The 15,175-nt window shown below is 44.1% G+C and overlaps 1 protein-coding gene across 1 annotated transcript in view; it reads right to left on the reverse strand.

Moving 5' to 3' along the window:
* The window catches only part of RAB21 (RAB21, member RAS oncogene family), a 70,104-nt gene that overhangs the window by 28,684 nt on the left and 26,245 nt on the right, over positions 1–15,175 (reverse strand). The window contains exon 2 of the mRNA XM_029597176.1: positions 8,773–8,832. Coding sequence (XP_029453036.1) covers positions 8,773–8,832 — 60 coding nt within the window. The remainder of the gene's footprint in view (positions 1–8,772; positions 8,833–15,175) is intronic.

Here is a 15,175-nt window from a genome sequence, read left to right on the forward strand (position 1 = left end):
AAAGCCCAGGTGGGCGTCTGGACTGATCCTTGGTTCTACAGGAACGCAAATTAGCAGGTAAGGAATAATTTTCTTTTCCCTGAACGTACTAGGATCAGTCCAGACTGTGGGATGTACCAAAGCTTCCCTAAACTGGGTGGGTCCCTGAAGACCCTGCTCGGAGCACCCTGTCCCCAAAGCAACCCGACTCACATACCGGTAATTGCAACCGGTAATGCTTCGAGAAGGTGTGCAGCGATTTCCAAGTCGCTGCTCGACAGATTTCCTGAATCGGAACATGCTGAGACTCCGCCCGGGATGTGGCCTGGGCACGCAACGAATGAGCCCTGATTCCCGCCGGGGGAGCTTTCCCGGCACCAATGTAGGCAGAGGCTACCGCTTCCTTGAGCCACCTCGCTATCGTGGTCTTAGACGCTGGAAGCCCTTTGTTTCCAGACCAGAGCACGAAGAGATGGTCGGACGCCCGGAATTCGTTGGTCACCTCCAGATAGTGTAGGAGAATACGCTTCACATCTAGACGCCGGAGCAGCTTGGGTGCATCCGACGGGAAGGCCGGCAGCTCCACCCACTGGTTCAAGTGGAAGGAGGAAACTACCTTAGGCAAAAACGAAGGAACTGTCCGAATGGAGACTCCCGAGTCCGTGAAACGTAGAAAAGGCTCCCTACAAGAGAGCGCCTAGAGCTCAGAGATGCGCCTCGCCGAGGCTATAGCTACCAAGAATACCGCTTTTAGAGTGACGTCCTTAAGGGAGGCCTGCCGTAGCGGTTCGAAGGGAGGCCCCCCGAGGATCCAGAGAACCAGGTTGAGATTCCAGGAGGGATAAGGGTGTCGCACTGGCGGCCGCAGGTGCTTGACCCCCTTGAGGAACCTCGAGACGTCCGGGTGAGACGAGGGATCCGTCCTTCCCGTGGTGCGGGCCAGGGAGGCTAAAGCAGAGACTTGCACACGCAGAGAATTGTAGGAGAGCGCCTTCTCCAAACCCTCCTGGAGGAAGGCCAGGGTCTGTTGTAGTGAAGCTGTGGTCGCGGAAACCCCTTGTTCAGAACACCAGCACTCAAACACCTTCCAGACTCGTACGTAAGCGACTGATGTGGAAGTCTTACGTGCTTTAAGAAGAGTGTCTACAACGGTGACTGCGTATCCCTTGCGCAGGAGACTGCCTTTCAAAAGGCAGGCCGCGAGACAAAAGAGTTCCGCCTGATCTGAAAATACCGGACCCTGATGGAGCAGCCGCGGCAGATGCGAGAGTCGCAGGGACCCGTCTACCACCATGTTGAGAAGGTCTGCGAACCATGGGCGCCGCGGCCATTCTGGAGCCACAAAGATTACCGTCCCTGGATAATTTTCTATCCTCCGTAAGACCTTGCCCACCAGTGGCCACGGAGTAAAGGCGTACAGCCAGAGATGGGGTGGCCAGGGGAGAACCAGGGCGTCTACCCCTTCTGCCCCGTGGTCCCTTCTCCGACTGAAGAACCGAGGAGCCTTTGCGTTGGAAGACGTCGCCATGAGATCCATGGAAGGTGTCCCCCAGCGCCGTGCGATGATTGACATCACCTCAGAGAGAACCCATTCTCCGGGATCCAACGTCTGACTCCTCAAGTAGTCTGCCTGAATGTTGTCCACGCCTGCAATGTGTGAGGCCGCCAGGCGGTCTAGGAAACGTTCTGCCCAGGCCATGAGCCGAGCCGCTTCGATGGCCACCCCCGGGCTCTTGGTGCCTCCTTGTCGGTTGATGTAGGCTACCGTGGTCGCATTGTCCGAGAGCACCCGAACCGCACGTTGTCGAAACAGAGGCAGGAAATGAATGAGCGCCAGACGAACCGCTCTGGTCTCCAGGCGGTTGATCGGCCACGATGCCTGTTCCTTTGTCCACTGCCCCTGGGACGAACTTCGGAGACATACGGCCCCCCAGCCTGTCAGACTGGCATCGGTAGTGACCACTACCCAATCCGGCGACTCCAGAGGACAACTTTGCGCCAGGTTCCTGGGGTTCAGCCACCAGCGCAGGCTGAGCCTGGCGGACGGCAGCAGAGGGAGCACCGCATGATAGTCGAGAGACCGGCTTCCACCGTGAGAGCAGCGCCATCTGTAGAGGTCTCAGGTGCGCAAAGGCCTAAGGTACTAGGTTGATTGCAAAGGCCATCGATCCCAGGATCTGCAGGTAATCCCACGCCGTGGGAACCGGAAGAGAGGCAAAGTGAAGGATTTGCTCCCTCAGTGCCTGAGCCTTGTCCGGGAGCAGGAAGACCTCGCCCTGAGCCGTGTCGAAATGCGCTCCAAGGAAGTCCAACTGTTGAAATGGAAGTAAGCTGCTCTTGCCGAAGTTGACCACCCAGCCGAGAGACTGGAGGAAATAGACTACCCTTTCGACCACCTGCTGCTCCTGCGAGAGTCTTCGCCCGGATGAGCCAGTCGTCCAGGTAAGGGTGTACTAGTATCCCTTCTCGCCGGAGCGCTGCTGCCACTACTACCATTACCTTGGTGAAAGTCCTGGGTGCAGTCGCCAATCCGAATGGGAGGGCCTGGAACTGAAAGTGTTGCCCCAGTATCTTGAAGCGAAGGAACTTGTGATGGGCTGGTAGGATCGGAATATGTAGATAGGCCTCCGTCAGGTCCAGGGAAGCTAGGAACTCTCCCTGATGCACCGCCGCGATGACTGAGCGGAGGGTTTCCATGCGGAACCGAGGTATCCGGAGGACCTTGTTGACTTCCTTGAGATCTAGGATAGGCCGGAAGGAGCCATCCTTCTTGGGCACCATGAAGAATTAGATCTAAAATTGTTCCCTCTCTCGTCAGATCCTGAACCAATTGCCATCCAGGAACTTTAACCTCTCTAGCATGTCCCAATGATACATTTACCCAGTCAATATTGGGGTAATTGAAATCTAACAATAGAAAATAGAGTCAGCTAGGTTACCCAAGCAATAATCTAGTAATCAAAAAATGGGGATGCAAATATCATATTTATAAATAGCCTCCATGAAGGTGTCAGCAAGCCAGTCGCTGTGTTTATCATCAAAACCAGCCGGTTTTCTCTATTATCCACCTTCACACAAATTTATTTCTAAATCACTTTTGAATTTTTCTGTTTTTTATTTTTTAAAAATCCCAATCCAGGAATTTTCAGCACTGAAAATTCCTGGATTGGGATTTTAAAAAAAATAATTTTTTTTAATTTTTTAAAAACATTAAAAAAAACCCAAATATTGATATTTGCGTTCCCATTTTTTGGTAATTGAAATCTCCCATTGCTGCACTACCAATTTGGTTAGCTTCCCTAATTTCTCTTAACATTTCACTGTGTCTCACCATCTTGGCCATGTGGACGGTAGCATACTTCTATCACTATACTCTTCCAACACACAAGGGATTTTTACCCATAAAGATTCGATTGTGCATTTAGTCATTTTGTCTCATGCAGGATGTTTATCCTGTTTGACTCTATGCCATCCCGGACAAAGCGCCATACCACCTCCCCACCTTCTTGGGAGAATACTATAATGTCCCTCCCGAGCAATCCAGGCAGCGGGACACTTGAGTAGCCCAAATGTTCTTTTGATGACACCCCTGGTTCTAATATGTGCCTCTTGATACCTCTTCAGCAGGAGTATGTGGCTCTACAAGTAGCATTAGCAGTCATGCCTTACATCCATACCCAGCATCAACAGTAGGGGGAAAAAAAAAAAAAAAAAAAAGGAAAAAACTTTGTTGACAAAGTGATGTAATTCGTTACATTCCCTTCTTTTAGTGCCCATCCCTGCAAGCTAGCATGTAAATTTTTTATATTCATTGACACCCCCATGTACAAGAAAAGCCCTTATTCTGTGGGACTCACCCCAGTGCACTGACATGTACAACATTAAAGGACATACTGGATCCTTGCAGCAGATAGTTATGGTAAAGGCAGCATTGTACATGCTGACAACTGGTAGATTTCTATGTTCTGCCAGCAAAGAGTTGCACAGCATTTACCATTTGATAGCCAACTCATAAGCCTCCATAACCTAAAAGGACCATACTGGCCATTAAAAAATAGTTGCCACCAATATTTAGGAAAAGAGTTCAAGGCTGTCTACTTTGACCACCCTATACAACACAGGGCCACCAATGAAGGCAGCCCCTTCAAAACCAGTTAAAAATATAGCCAAAGCTCTACATGATTATCCTCACCCCCTCCACATAGAATAAAAGTAAGATGAGCCCCCTATACCCTTTTCGAATAGCAGCTACTAATCTGTTAAACATGTTAACTCAAAGCAGGGACCCAGGGCAAAATTAGCATAGTATTTGTACTTCATGAGTGCAAAACCACCTACTATACAGATCCATCCGAACTCACACTGAGGTTAGCCAGATTAGTGAACACTTTGGCAGCCATGTAGAAGAAAGCCCTTACTGCTATGCCTTAGGTTCCTACCTCAGCACACTAAGTTATGTGACTGCAAACCCCCAAGCCCACAGAACTGACTGAAACTATGTAAGTTTCACACTTACCCAGCAGCCAGCCTTCACCATATTTCCTTTCTGTGAAGCTCTGTGCCAGTGCTGACTGAGCCAGGATGAATGCATCATGACTGCTTCCAGGAAATTTCAATACTACACTGAGTACCTTCATGTGAGCACTGCACACTTGAAATGTTCAGAGTGATAATTGTTTGCGATCCCGGTATGCCATTTCTCTGCCATGAGGAGGGGTGAGAGGCATATGGGTACAATCTGTAGCACCCACCATATTAGGCATACCAGCAATATCACAAAAAGCTCTTCTCTTGCCATTCCCAACGCTGCTGTTGAGTATCTCATGTACTGCCTGACCCTTTTCAGTATGGCCCTCAGTACCTGACTGAAATGCCTGGAGAAAGTAGATTGTGCCATGCAGGCATCTCACCCACGGTGTTCTGGACGGAGCCAGTGGCCAGAAAATGAAGAGCTCCTAGCAGCTTCACCAGGCTTGGAACATGACCACAATCTGTCGGCAGATTTATGTCCTCTCTGATCCAGTGGCATAGCCAGAATTGATTTTTTGGGTGGGCACAAGGTTAACATAGGTGGGCACAAGGCATGCAGGTCTACTAGTTGTTTTCTTACTGATAAATAATGCCATATACTGCACCCTAGAATGGCTTTCTAAGTAGTTTGCAACAGCCATTATGTGTCATGTATGAAACTTTAAAATAATTTACTTCAATTATTTCAAGTATAGAAAACAATCAAATCCAATCATATAATAAAACAAAAATTAATGTATTCTTTCATGAACCATCTTTGCAGAAACCCAGAAATCATCATAAATACAATAAAATATAATCAATCATCAGAACAGGTGCAGCGCAAAGCTGCGGCAATTCACATTACAAGTAACATGAAAAAAAAAATTCAAATTCTGGTGTAATCTCAGCAAAAAAATAACCCTCCACTGCTATTTTGTGAAGTAACAAACTCTTGCAAAGAAAGAGGCATCTGGAACCTTGCCAAACAATCACAGCACTGACTCTCAGGATTCAAACAGCAACCTTATGAAAAAGCAGCAATGCAAATACTACACCAGGCCCTAGAACATTGATACATCACCTACGGGAATAACAGAACAGGCTGGACTACTACTACAGAGAAACTATATGCTAGAAATACTCATTTCTGTCACAAACAGGCAAAACTGAGACCGACCCTTACCTAATATAGAAATAAGAGACTATAAATTAGAAACAGAAACATGTAGATAAAGCCAAAATAGAAAGCCTGAGAAACTAAAATGTCTGAACAGTGGAATACTTAAGAAAGAGCAAAATACAAAAATATAAGAATGCACATTCCCAAAGATGACATATTTAAATTGCTAACATCTCTCTCTCTCTCTCTATACATATATATTTTATTTTTTTTTTTACCTTTGTTGTCTGATCTTTGTATTTTTCTAATCAGTTGGTCCTGGTCTCTCTCTCCCATTTTTTCCCTTGTCGCTCATTTCCTAATTCCTCTTCAGTGTCTTTTCTACTACTGTCTTCTTCCCTTCCACACACACACACACACACATATATATACATAAATGCTTTCTCTCACAGACTCCCTCACACACTCAGGCTCTAACTCTCATGTGCTCTCCCCCCCCCCCCCAGCTCACATTCTCTGCAGACACACATACAAGCTCTCACTTTCTCACCCCTCCCCAGGCTTATATTCTTATGCACACACAGACGCACATCCAGGCACCCATTCTCATCCACACACACAAAAACCCATTCTCCCATTCTCACCCACACATACACACTTTCAAGCACCCATTCTTACCCACACATTCAAGCTTCCATTCTCACCCACACACACAAACCCAGGCTCCCATTCTCACCCATATATACACACATTCAAGCTTCCAACCTCACCCACATATTCAAGCTTCCATTCTCACCCACAAACCCAGGCTCCCATCCTCACCCATATATACACACATTCAAGCTTCCATCCTCACCCATATATACACACATTCAAGCTTCCAACCTCACCCACATATTCAAGCTTCCATCCTCACCCACACACATTCAAGACTCCATTCTCACTCCCATACACACCCAGGGTCCGATTTTCACCCACACACACGGCTCCCATTCTCATCCTCACATACACATTCAAGCCTGTGCACAGTTTCCGCTTCCTCCCCCCAGAGCAGGAAGATCAGCTGGCCTCTCCTGCAGCCACTGGCCTCCTGCTATCTTCGGGCCGTATGGCCGACCGATCTTCCTGTTTGGGGGGGGGGAGGGGGGGGGAGGAGAGCGGAAGCGCCGCGCACAGCACAGCTTCCGCTTCCTCCCCCCAGAGCAGGAAGATCAGCTGGCCTCTCCTGCAGCCACTGGCCTCCTGCTATCTTCGAGCCATACGGCCAACCGATCTTCCTGCTGGGGGGGAAGCGGAAGCTGTGCGCGGCGCTTCCGCTCTTCTTCCCCCCCCCAACAGGAAGATCGGTCGGCCGTATGGCTCGAAGATAGCAGGAGGCCAGTGGCTGCAGGAGAGGCCAGCTGATCTTCCTGCTCTGGGGGGAGGAAGCGGAAGCTGTGCGCGGCGCTTCCGCTCTCCTCCCCCCCCCCAAACAGGAAGATCGGTCGGCCATATGGTTGTAGGACCGCTTCCCCACGTGTGCCGTGATGGCGCGCGAGGCGTGGGTTGTCCTCTTCACTGTCGCGGGGATGGGATCCCGCGACAGCCTTGCAGTTCCGGTGTCAGTTGGGTGGGCCTGGGTCTAAATTGGGTGGGCAGCTGCCCACCCAGGCCCACCCGTGGCTACGCCACTGCTCTGATCTCGTCGTATAGACCCATTATAGCCCTGGAACTCAGTCTGTACATCCTCACCACATCAGACTCTGGCATCCCCAGTAGTGGGGTCTTGAGACGGAACATCTGCTGCCTCTGAGCCCTTCTGTGGACTGCTTCAGCCAGAATGCCTCCCTCCCGACCCCCTCTCTCCTGCCACAACGCCTGCTGCTGTAATCCTTCTGCTGACCCGCAGAATATCCCAAGAACAAATGGATGTAATTCATGACCACACCAATGCAAGCAATGGAGCAATATGGCCCCCTGAATCTACGCTCTCAACTTAACTTGTGCCCTGACCCAGGCACCAAAAAACCTGCACTAGCCATTTTCCCAGCTAGCATGGCTCCCTGCATTGCCCATGAATAGATAGATAATTTCCTCCTTTACATGCACTCACGAAAAACAAGCCACGGGATGGTAAGCACCTTTATACGTGTGTTCCCCCCCACACCAAACCCTTATTACATACTTGTCCAGGGTTTACGCGTATAAACGAGCGCACAGTACGCACTGAAACCTGCGGCAGCATTGCCGCTGCTTATTGCATCATCTCCAAAGTAAGGCAGAACTGCTGAAACAAGCAAAATGAATGAATCTCATTTAGAACTTGAGACTTCTTATGCAAGAAGAACATGCAACAGTGCAACCAGATGGGAAAAAAAAAAAAAAAAAAAGTTAGATGCCGGGGGAAGGCAGCTTTATATAATTTGTGTTTTCTTCCTATTTTGGCTTCTCCCCCCCTCTTTAGAGATGCATCACTTGCATTCATCCTGCACACACACACAACCAGCCCAAGGTGTACCTCGAGGACAAGCCTAGGAAGCACTGATGTAAACACTGGCCTGTGGTTTTCTTAGCCCCTTCCTTGAAGAAATAAAATCGAACTCAAGACCAGTGATAACTGCTACTTAGCCACCAGCTGCATGATACAAGCTTCCTTTCCTCCTGCTGATTCAACAGTGCCACATCTTAGCAACAGGGAAGGGAAGGGGGCCAGGATACTGCAAGATCCTGGTCATGGGACATTGATTCCTCACAACCCAAAACAATCCTCTAAGGAAATGAATCAATTTCCTTTAATAGAAAGGAAGCAATTCACAGGGGTGGGTTTTGGCTTAATGACTTCTACGCTTATTATAAAGCACTGCTACTTTAATAGAACGAGACATGAAGAATGCTCATCATCTGCCATTAGAAAAGTCTGCAAGTGAGCACTGCAGGTCTCTGGCTTTGGAAGACATCCAGTATCACTCATTCTGAACGGATGTAATCGTTCTTTTTAGGACCTAAAGCTCACCGTAGAGGTAACAAAAAACTAAGTATATCCAGAATAGGTCTTTCCCACTGGACAAAACCTGGTACCTGGCAACAAAAGCCAAACAAAAAAAAAAGTTAAGGGTTCCTCATTCAGCACATTTGTAAAACTAGCCTACCTTAGATTTAACACACACAAAGTACTAACTTACCCATATGGCAAGATTTACTCTTTTTCCTCCAATGTTCAGCTTCTTCGTTAGAAACGATGCCTGTAAAAAAAATAAATAAAAAAAAAACAGAATAAAAAAATGTATAAAGCTCAACACCTCTGATCACCACCATTGTTTGAGCAGGACACCCAAGAGCTCTATTCCCTGGAGCTACAAAGAACATGCCTACACCATTATACCTGTGAAGAGAAAAACTAAAATGTAAACCAACTGGGAGAGAAGTGACCCACAAAGCTTAGCATTTTATTATTAAAATTCCTCTATGCTGCTCTCAGCGACTGACATTGCTCTTAACTACCCTGAAATCATCCAGAGTATTGTTTCAAAGATAGCAAGTCACTAGTGGTGTATCAAAAACCACCTACCCAAAGTAGCATTCAAATATATAATAGCAAAAAAAAAAAAAAAAAAAAAATTTACACCTAATATATAATTTACAACATAAGTCTTCATATAGTTATTAAACCATAAAGATACTTTTAATGATACACAAAATCAATAGAGCCATCTTACCTAATTCAAGGGTATAAAAACAAGAAAAGTAATTCAAGCCTCACACACAGACTTCTTATATCCAACCCACACTTACATATTTTTAATGATATGGTGAACTATATTATCAAATGAATTTCAAAGAATACAGACTTCAAAAGCACATCAAGCAGCACTGCGAATTTTCAAGAAGGCTCATCACGCCGTAAAACCCTTAAAAGAAACCTGGGGTTAAACTGCACGGCGCAGCAGATACTACCATAAGCAGCTTGCTGGCCAGACTGGATGGACCATTTGGTCCTTTTCTGCCATCATTCCTATGTGAATCCAAAAACATTGTATTCTGTACTTATCAAGAAAGCATCTTTGAATTAACTCAAGACCTCTAACATTTAAACATCTACTCATACAAAGGTTATTTCTACTTAATATATAGACCCATTCAGGTATCCATCCACTAATAGTCCCAATTCAGATATAAATGTCAGATTATGTATTTGATTTTTTTGGTATTTTAATTTTTTGGGTTTAAGACAGTGGCCTTGCTATGTGAGTTTTCTATGATTATATATATATACATATATATACATACATACATATACATACACATACACACACACGTTATATAAACATGCTAGACTTGATTTTTTAGTATCCTCATCTTTCATCACGAACATGCAATTCTTCCATGGAGTAAGTCATGGAATAGGTGGTGGTGTCCTTTCATGGATTAAACGGTTAAATACAGGATACAGAGTAGGATAAAATGGTCAATTTTCTCAGTAGAAAAGGGTAAATAGTGGAGTGCCTCAGGGATTTTCAATATATTTATAAATGAGCTGGAAAGGAATATGATGAGTGAGTTAATCAAATTTGCCGATGATACAAAGTTATTCAGAGTAGTTAAATCTCAAGCTGATTGTGATAAATTGCAGGAGGACCTTGCGAGACTGAAGACTGGGATCCAAATAGCAGATGAAATTGTGTCGACAAGTGCAAGATGTTGCATATAGATAAACTCACAACATAACTACAGCATGGGTTATTAGGTTCCATATGAGGAGCTGCCACCCAGGAAAGATCTAGGCATCATAGTGGATAATACATTGAAATCATCAGCTCAGTGTGCTGCAGCAGTCAAAGCAAACAATGTTAGGAATTAGGAAGGGAATGGTGAATAAAACGGAAAATGTCATAATGCCTCTATCACTCCATGGTGAGACTGCACTTTGAATACTGTGTACAGTTCTGGTCACCATGTCTCAAAAAAGAAAATAAAATATTTTAAATTGTTTATACCAACGCTTGTTTCACATCGGTTTACAGTGAAACAGACAGATTAATAAGGTTTTGGTAACAGGAGGAGAAATTGTGGAAATTACATTAACAATTTTAAGGAAAAGACTCTCGAACATTTAAAGGTAGCTCAGATACAGGTAAAGGGTGCCAAGAAGTAACAAAACTATATTTATATATATTTAAAGTGCTTTAATATGGAGGAACAAACATGATAGAAACTTTGGTACAGGGATTTTTTACTTTAGGAGGCCTGGATTTGGGTGCTTTAATTGTTTGGTGGGGGGGGGGGGGGGGTGTTAGGAAAAGGCCATTTTGAATAGCCAGGTTTTCAATTTTTTTTTTTTTGAAGTTGTGTGTGTTGGGTTCTAGTCTTAAGTCTGGCAGCATGGAGTTTCCAAATGGTGGGGCCGGCAAAAGATAAGGTTTGTTCTCTGGTGGAGTTGTAGTCTGAGTTTGGGAGATGGAGTGGGTATGGTTCTGTTTGAGGATCTGGTGGCTCTTTTTGGGGCTTGGCAGAGGAATGAGTTGTTTAGCCAGTGAATGTTTTCATTGTGTGGGGTCTTGTGTATTATGGTTAAACTCTTGAAAAGGATTCTGAAATGGATTGGGAGCCAGTGGAGGCCTTTTAGAATGGGAGTAATATGGTCATTTCTGCGTGTTTGTGTGAGAACTCTGGCAGTGGTGTTTTGTAGCATTTGGAGGGGTTTGAGTGTTGAGGCAGGGAGACCTAGGAGAATGGTGTTGCAGTAGTCAATCTTGGAGAAAATTAGAGCCTGAAGGACGGCTTGGAAATCATTTTGGTGAAGGAGGGGGTCTTAAGTTGTTTTTTTTTTTAGAACGTGTAGTTTATATAACATTCTTCCATGGTTGTGTTTATGGATTTTTTTTTAAGTTTAGTTGGTTGTCAAGAGTGACACCTAGGTCTCTTGCTTCTTGTGAGATAGGGTGTTTGGGATGGAGGGAGTGGGTGTCGGTTAGAATAGTTTTGTTTAGTTTGTGACTTATTAGGAGTTCGGTTTTGGAGGTATTAAGGGCAAGGTTAAGTTGGATGAATAGTTGGTTGATGGCTGAGAGATGGGTCTCCCATTTTTTTGAGGGATCTGGGAATTGATTCTGTGATGGGTATTAAGATTTGGTCATAGTCAGCATAGACGAAGTGGGTGAGTCCTAGATCAGATAGAAGTTTGCATATTGGAAGCATATAGATATTAAAGAGTGAGGATGATGGTGAGGACCCTTGGGGTACGCCAAGAGTAATGTTGATGGGTTCTGATTCGTGGTTTGCCTATTTTAACCTTGTATTGTCTGTTTTCTAGATAGGATTGGAACCAGAGTAATACCGTGCCTGTGATGCCAATTTCGATGAGTCTGTCGAGGAGGATTTTATGACTGATGGCGTCAAATGCTGCTGAGATGTCTAGCATTGCTAGGATATAGGATTGGCCCTTTATTCCTTTGGGGACAGTGTCTGTGAGGAAAATTAAAAGTGTTTCTGTGCTGAAGAATCTGCGAAAACCAAATTGAAATATACTTGCAATGCAGAAGGGCAACCAAAATGATAAAGGGGATAGAACAGCTCCCCTACAAGAAAAGGCTAAAGAGGTTAGGACTGTTCAGCTTGGAGAAGAGACAGCTGAGGGGGGATATGATAAAGGTATTTAAAATCATGAGGTCTAGAACAGGAAGACGTGAATCTTATTTATTCTTTTGGATAATAGAAGAACAAGGGGGTACTTCATGAAGTTAGCAAGTAGCATTTAAAAATAATCAGAAAATTCACACAATTAAGCTCTGGAATTTGTTGCCAGAAGATGTGGTTAGTGCAGCTAGGTTTAAAAAAGGTTTGGATAAGTTAGAGAAGTCCATTAACTGCTATTAAATCAAGCTGACTTAGGGGATAGCCACTCCTATTACTGGCATCAGTAGCATGGAATCTACTTAGTGTTTGGGTACTTGCAGCCTGGATTGGCCACTGTTGGAAAAAGTATGCTAGGCTTGTACCCTTGGTCTGACCCAGAATGGCAATTTCTTATGTTATGAGCGAGGTAGGCATTCTCCTTGTGGATCATTTATGTATGTGATTTATCAATTTCTTTACTTTTGTCCACCCTATTACTAAAAGTGATTTTTTTTTTCTTATTAAAAGATCAGACCACTTGCTTATCTATAGGTGTTGTATCCTTGCCAATTGATTTATGTAGGTAAACCACTGGCTTTAAAAGTAAAAATAGACATCGGATTAGTAATGTATAACTGGATGCCCCCTTAGTTCTGGAAAGAGGAAGCACATTCAGTTATTCAATTTTTTGCAATACAGCAGATTCCTCACTCCCATAAGGGGAACTTGAACCTTTATTGAAAATGGCACAGTGATGGATTTATTGCTTGGATTCAGTGACCCCTAATGGTTTGAATATGAAAGTGGATTTGAGTGCGTTTCCATAATGGACTTAATTGTCTTGATTAGCTGGTCTTGTATGGATATAAAATGACTAGTGATTGGTTGTTGGTGTTTGATCACATCAATTAAGGACTGTTGACGTGGTCATACCAGTAAGTCTGGTGAGTCTTCTAGCAAAAAAAAAAAGTCTCATTGGTTTATGGGCTGTCAATTTGAGTTGAATTTTTTTGAATTAGGATTTCATGTTTTTTTAATTTATGATTTGTACTTGCAGGCTTTGATAGATGATTGTGATGTCTTGCCTATATTAGTGTGAGATGGTGAGCTCTTCAAACACTGTAGTAATTTATTTTGTATAGAATATGTATACATAAATTACTTTTTTTGTGTTTTCCAAGTAGTGCCTTTGAAGACTACATCTGCTGTCAAGAATTAAGAGGATAGACAGCAAGTTTATAGAGCTGGATTTCACACCTTTTGGAGTGGTTTGTTCATCTTTTGCATTTGAATAAATGTTTCCTGTTCCGCTGAAGCAACCTTTGTTGGGAGGCAAAACAGTTCCATGTTGGGCACATATTTAAACATACCTTGATTTGTGAAATCTGTGATATACATCTGATCAGTTATGAATATTTTGATCTAGAAAATTACATTTGAAAGAACACATCAACTGGACATTTATATTTAAACTGATTACTGCCAGTGGACGGATATGTGAATGGGTCTATATATTAAGGACATAAGAAATTGCCATACTGGGTCAGACCAAGGATCCATCAAGCCCAGCATCCTGTTTCCAACAGTGGCCAATCCAGGCCATAAGAACCTGGCAAGTACCCAAAAACTAAGTCTATTCCATGTTACCACTGCTAATGGCAGTGGCTATTCTCTAAGTGAACTTAATAGCAGGTAATGGACTTCTCCTCCAAGAACTTATCCAATCCTTTTTTAAACACAGCTATACTAATTGCACTAACCACATCCTCTGGCAACAAATTCCAGAGTTTAATTGTTCGTTGAGTAAAAAAAATTTTTCCGATTAGTTTTAAATGTGCCCCATACTAACTTCATGGAGTGCCCCCTAGTCTTTCTACTATCCGAAAGAGTAAATAACCGATTCACATTTACCCGTTCTAGACCTCTCATGATTTTAAACACCTCTATCATATCCCCCCTCAGTCGTCTCTTCTCCAAGCTGAAAAGTCCTAACCTCTTTAGTCTTTCCTCATAGGGGAGCTGTTCCATCCCCTTTATCATTTTGGTAGCCCTTCTCTGTACCTTCTCCATCGCAATTATATCTTTTCTGAGATGCGGCGACCAGAATTGTACACAGTATTCAAGGTGCGGTCTCACCATGGAGCGATACAGAGGCATTATGACATTTTCCGTTTTATTCATCATTCCTTTTCTAATAATTCCCAACATTCTGTTTGCTTTTTTGACTGCCGCAGCACACTGAACCGACGATTTCAATGTGTTATCCACTATGACACCTAGATCTCTTTCTTGGGTTGTAGCACCTAATATGGAACCCAACATTGTGTAATTATAGCACGGGTTATTTTTCCCTATATGCATCACCTTGCACTTATCCACATTAAATTTCATCTGTCATTTGGATGCCCAATTTTCCAGTCTCACAAGGTCTTCCTGCAATTTATCACAATCTGCTTATGATTTAACTACTCTGAACAATTTTGTGTCATCTGCAAATTTGATTATCTCACTCGTCGTATTTCTTTCCAGATCATTTATAAATATATTGAACAGAAAGGGTCCCAATACAGATCCCTGAGGTACTCCACTGTCCACTCCCTTCCACTGAGAAAATTGCCCATTTAATCCTTCTCTGTTTCCTGTCTTTTAGCCAGTTTGCAATCCACGAAAGGACATCGCCACCTATCCCATGACTTTTTACTTTTCCTAGAAGCCTCTCATGAGGAACTTTGTCAAACGCCTTCTGAAAATCCAAGTATACTATATCTACCAGTTCACCTTTATCCACATGTTTAACTCCTTCAAAAAAGTGAAGCAGATTTGTGAGGCAAGACTTGCCCTGGGTAAAGCCATGCTGACTTTGTTCCATTAAACCATGTCTTTCTATATGTTCTGTGATTTTGATGTTTAGAACACTTTCCACTATTTTTCCTGGCACTGAAGTCAGGCTAACCGGTCTGTAGTTTCCCGGAT

This window comes from Rhinatrema bivittatum, chromosome 4 (assembly GCF_901001135.1).
Source record: "Rhinatrema bivittatum chromosome 4, aRhiBiv1.1, whole genome shotgun sequence".
NCBI classification, from domain to species: Eukaryota; Metazoa; Chordata; class Amphibia; order Gymnophiona; family Rhinatrematidae; genus Rhinatrema; species Rhinatrema bivittatum.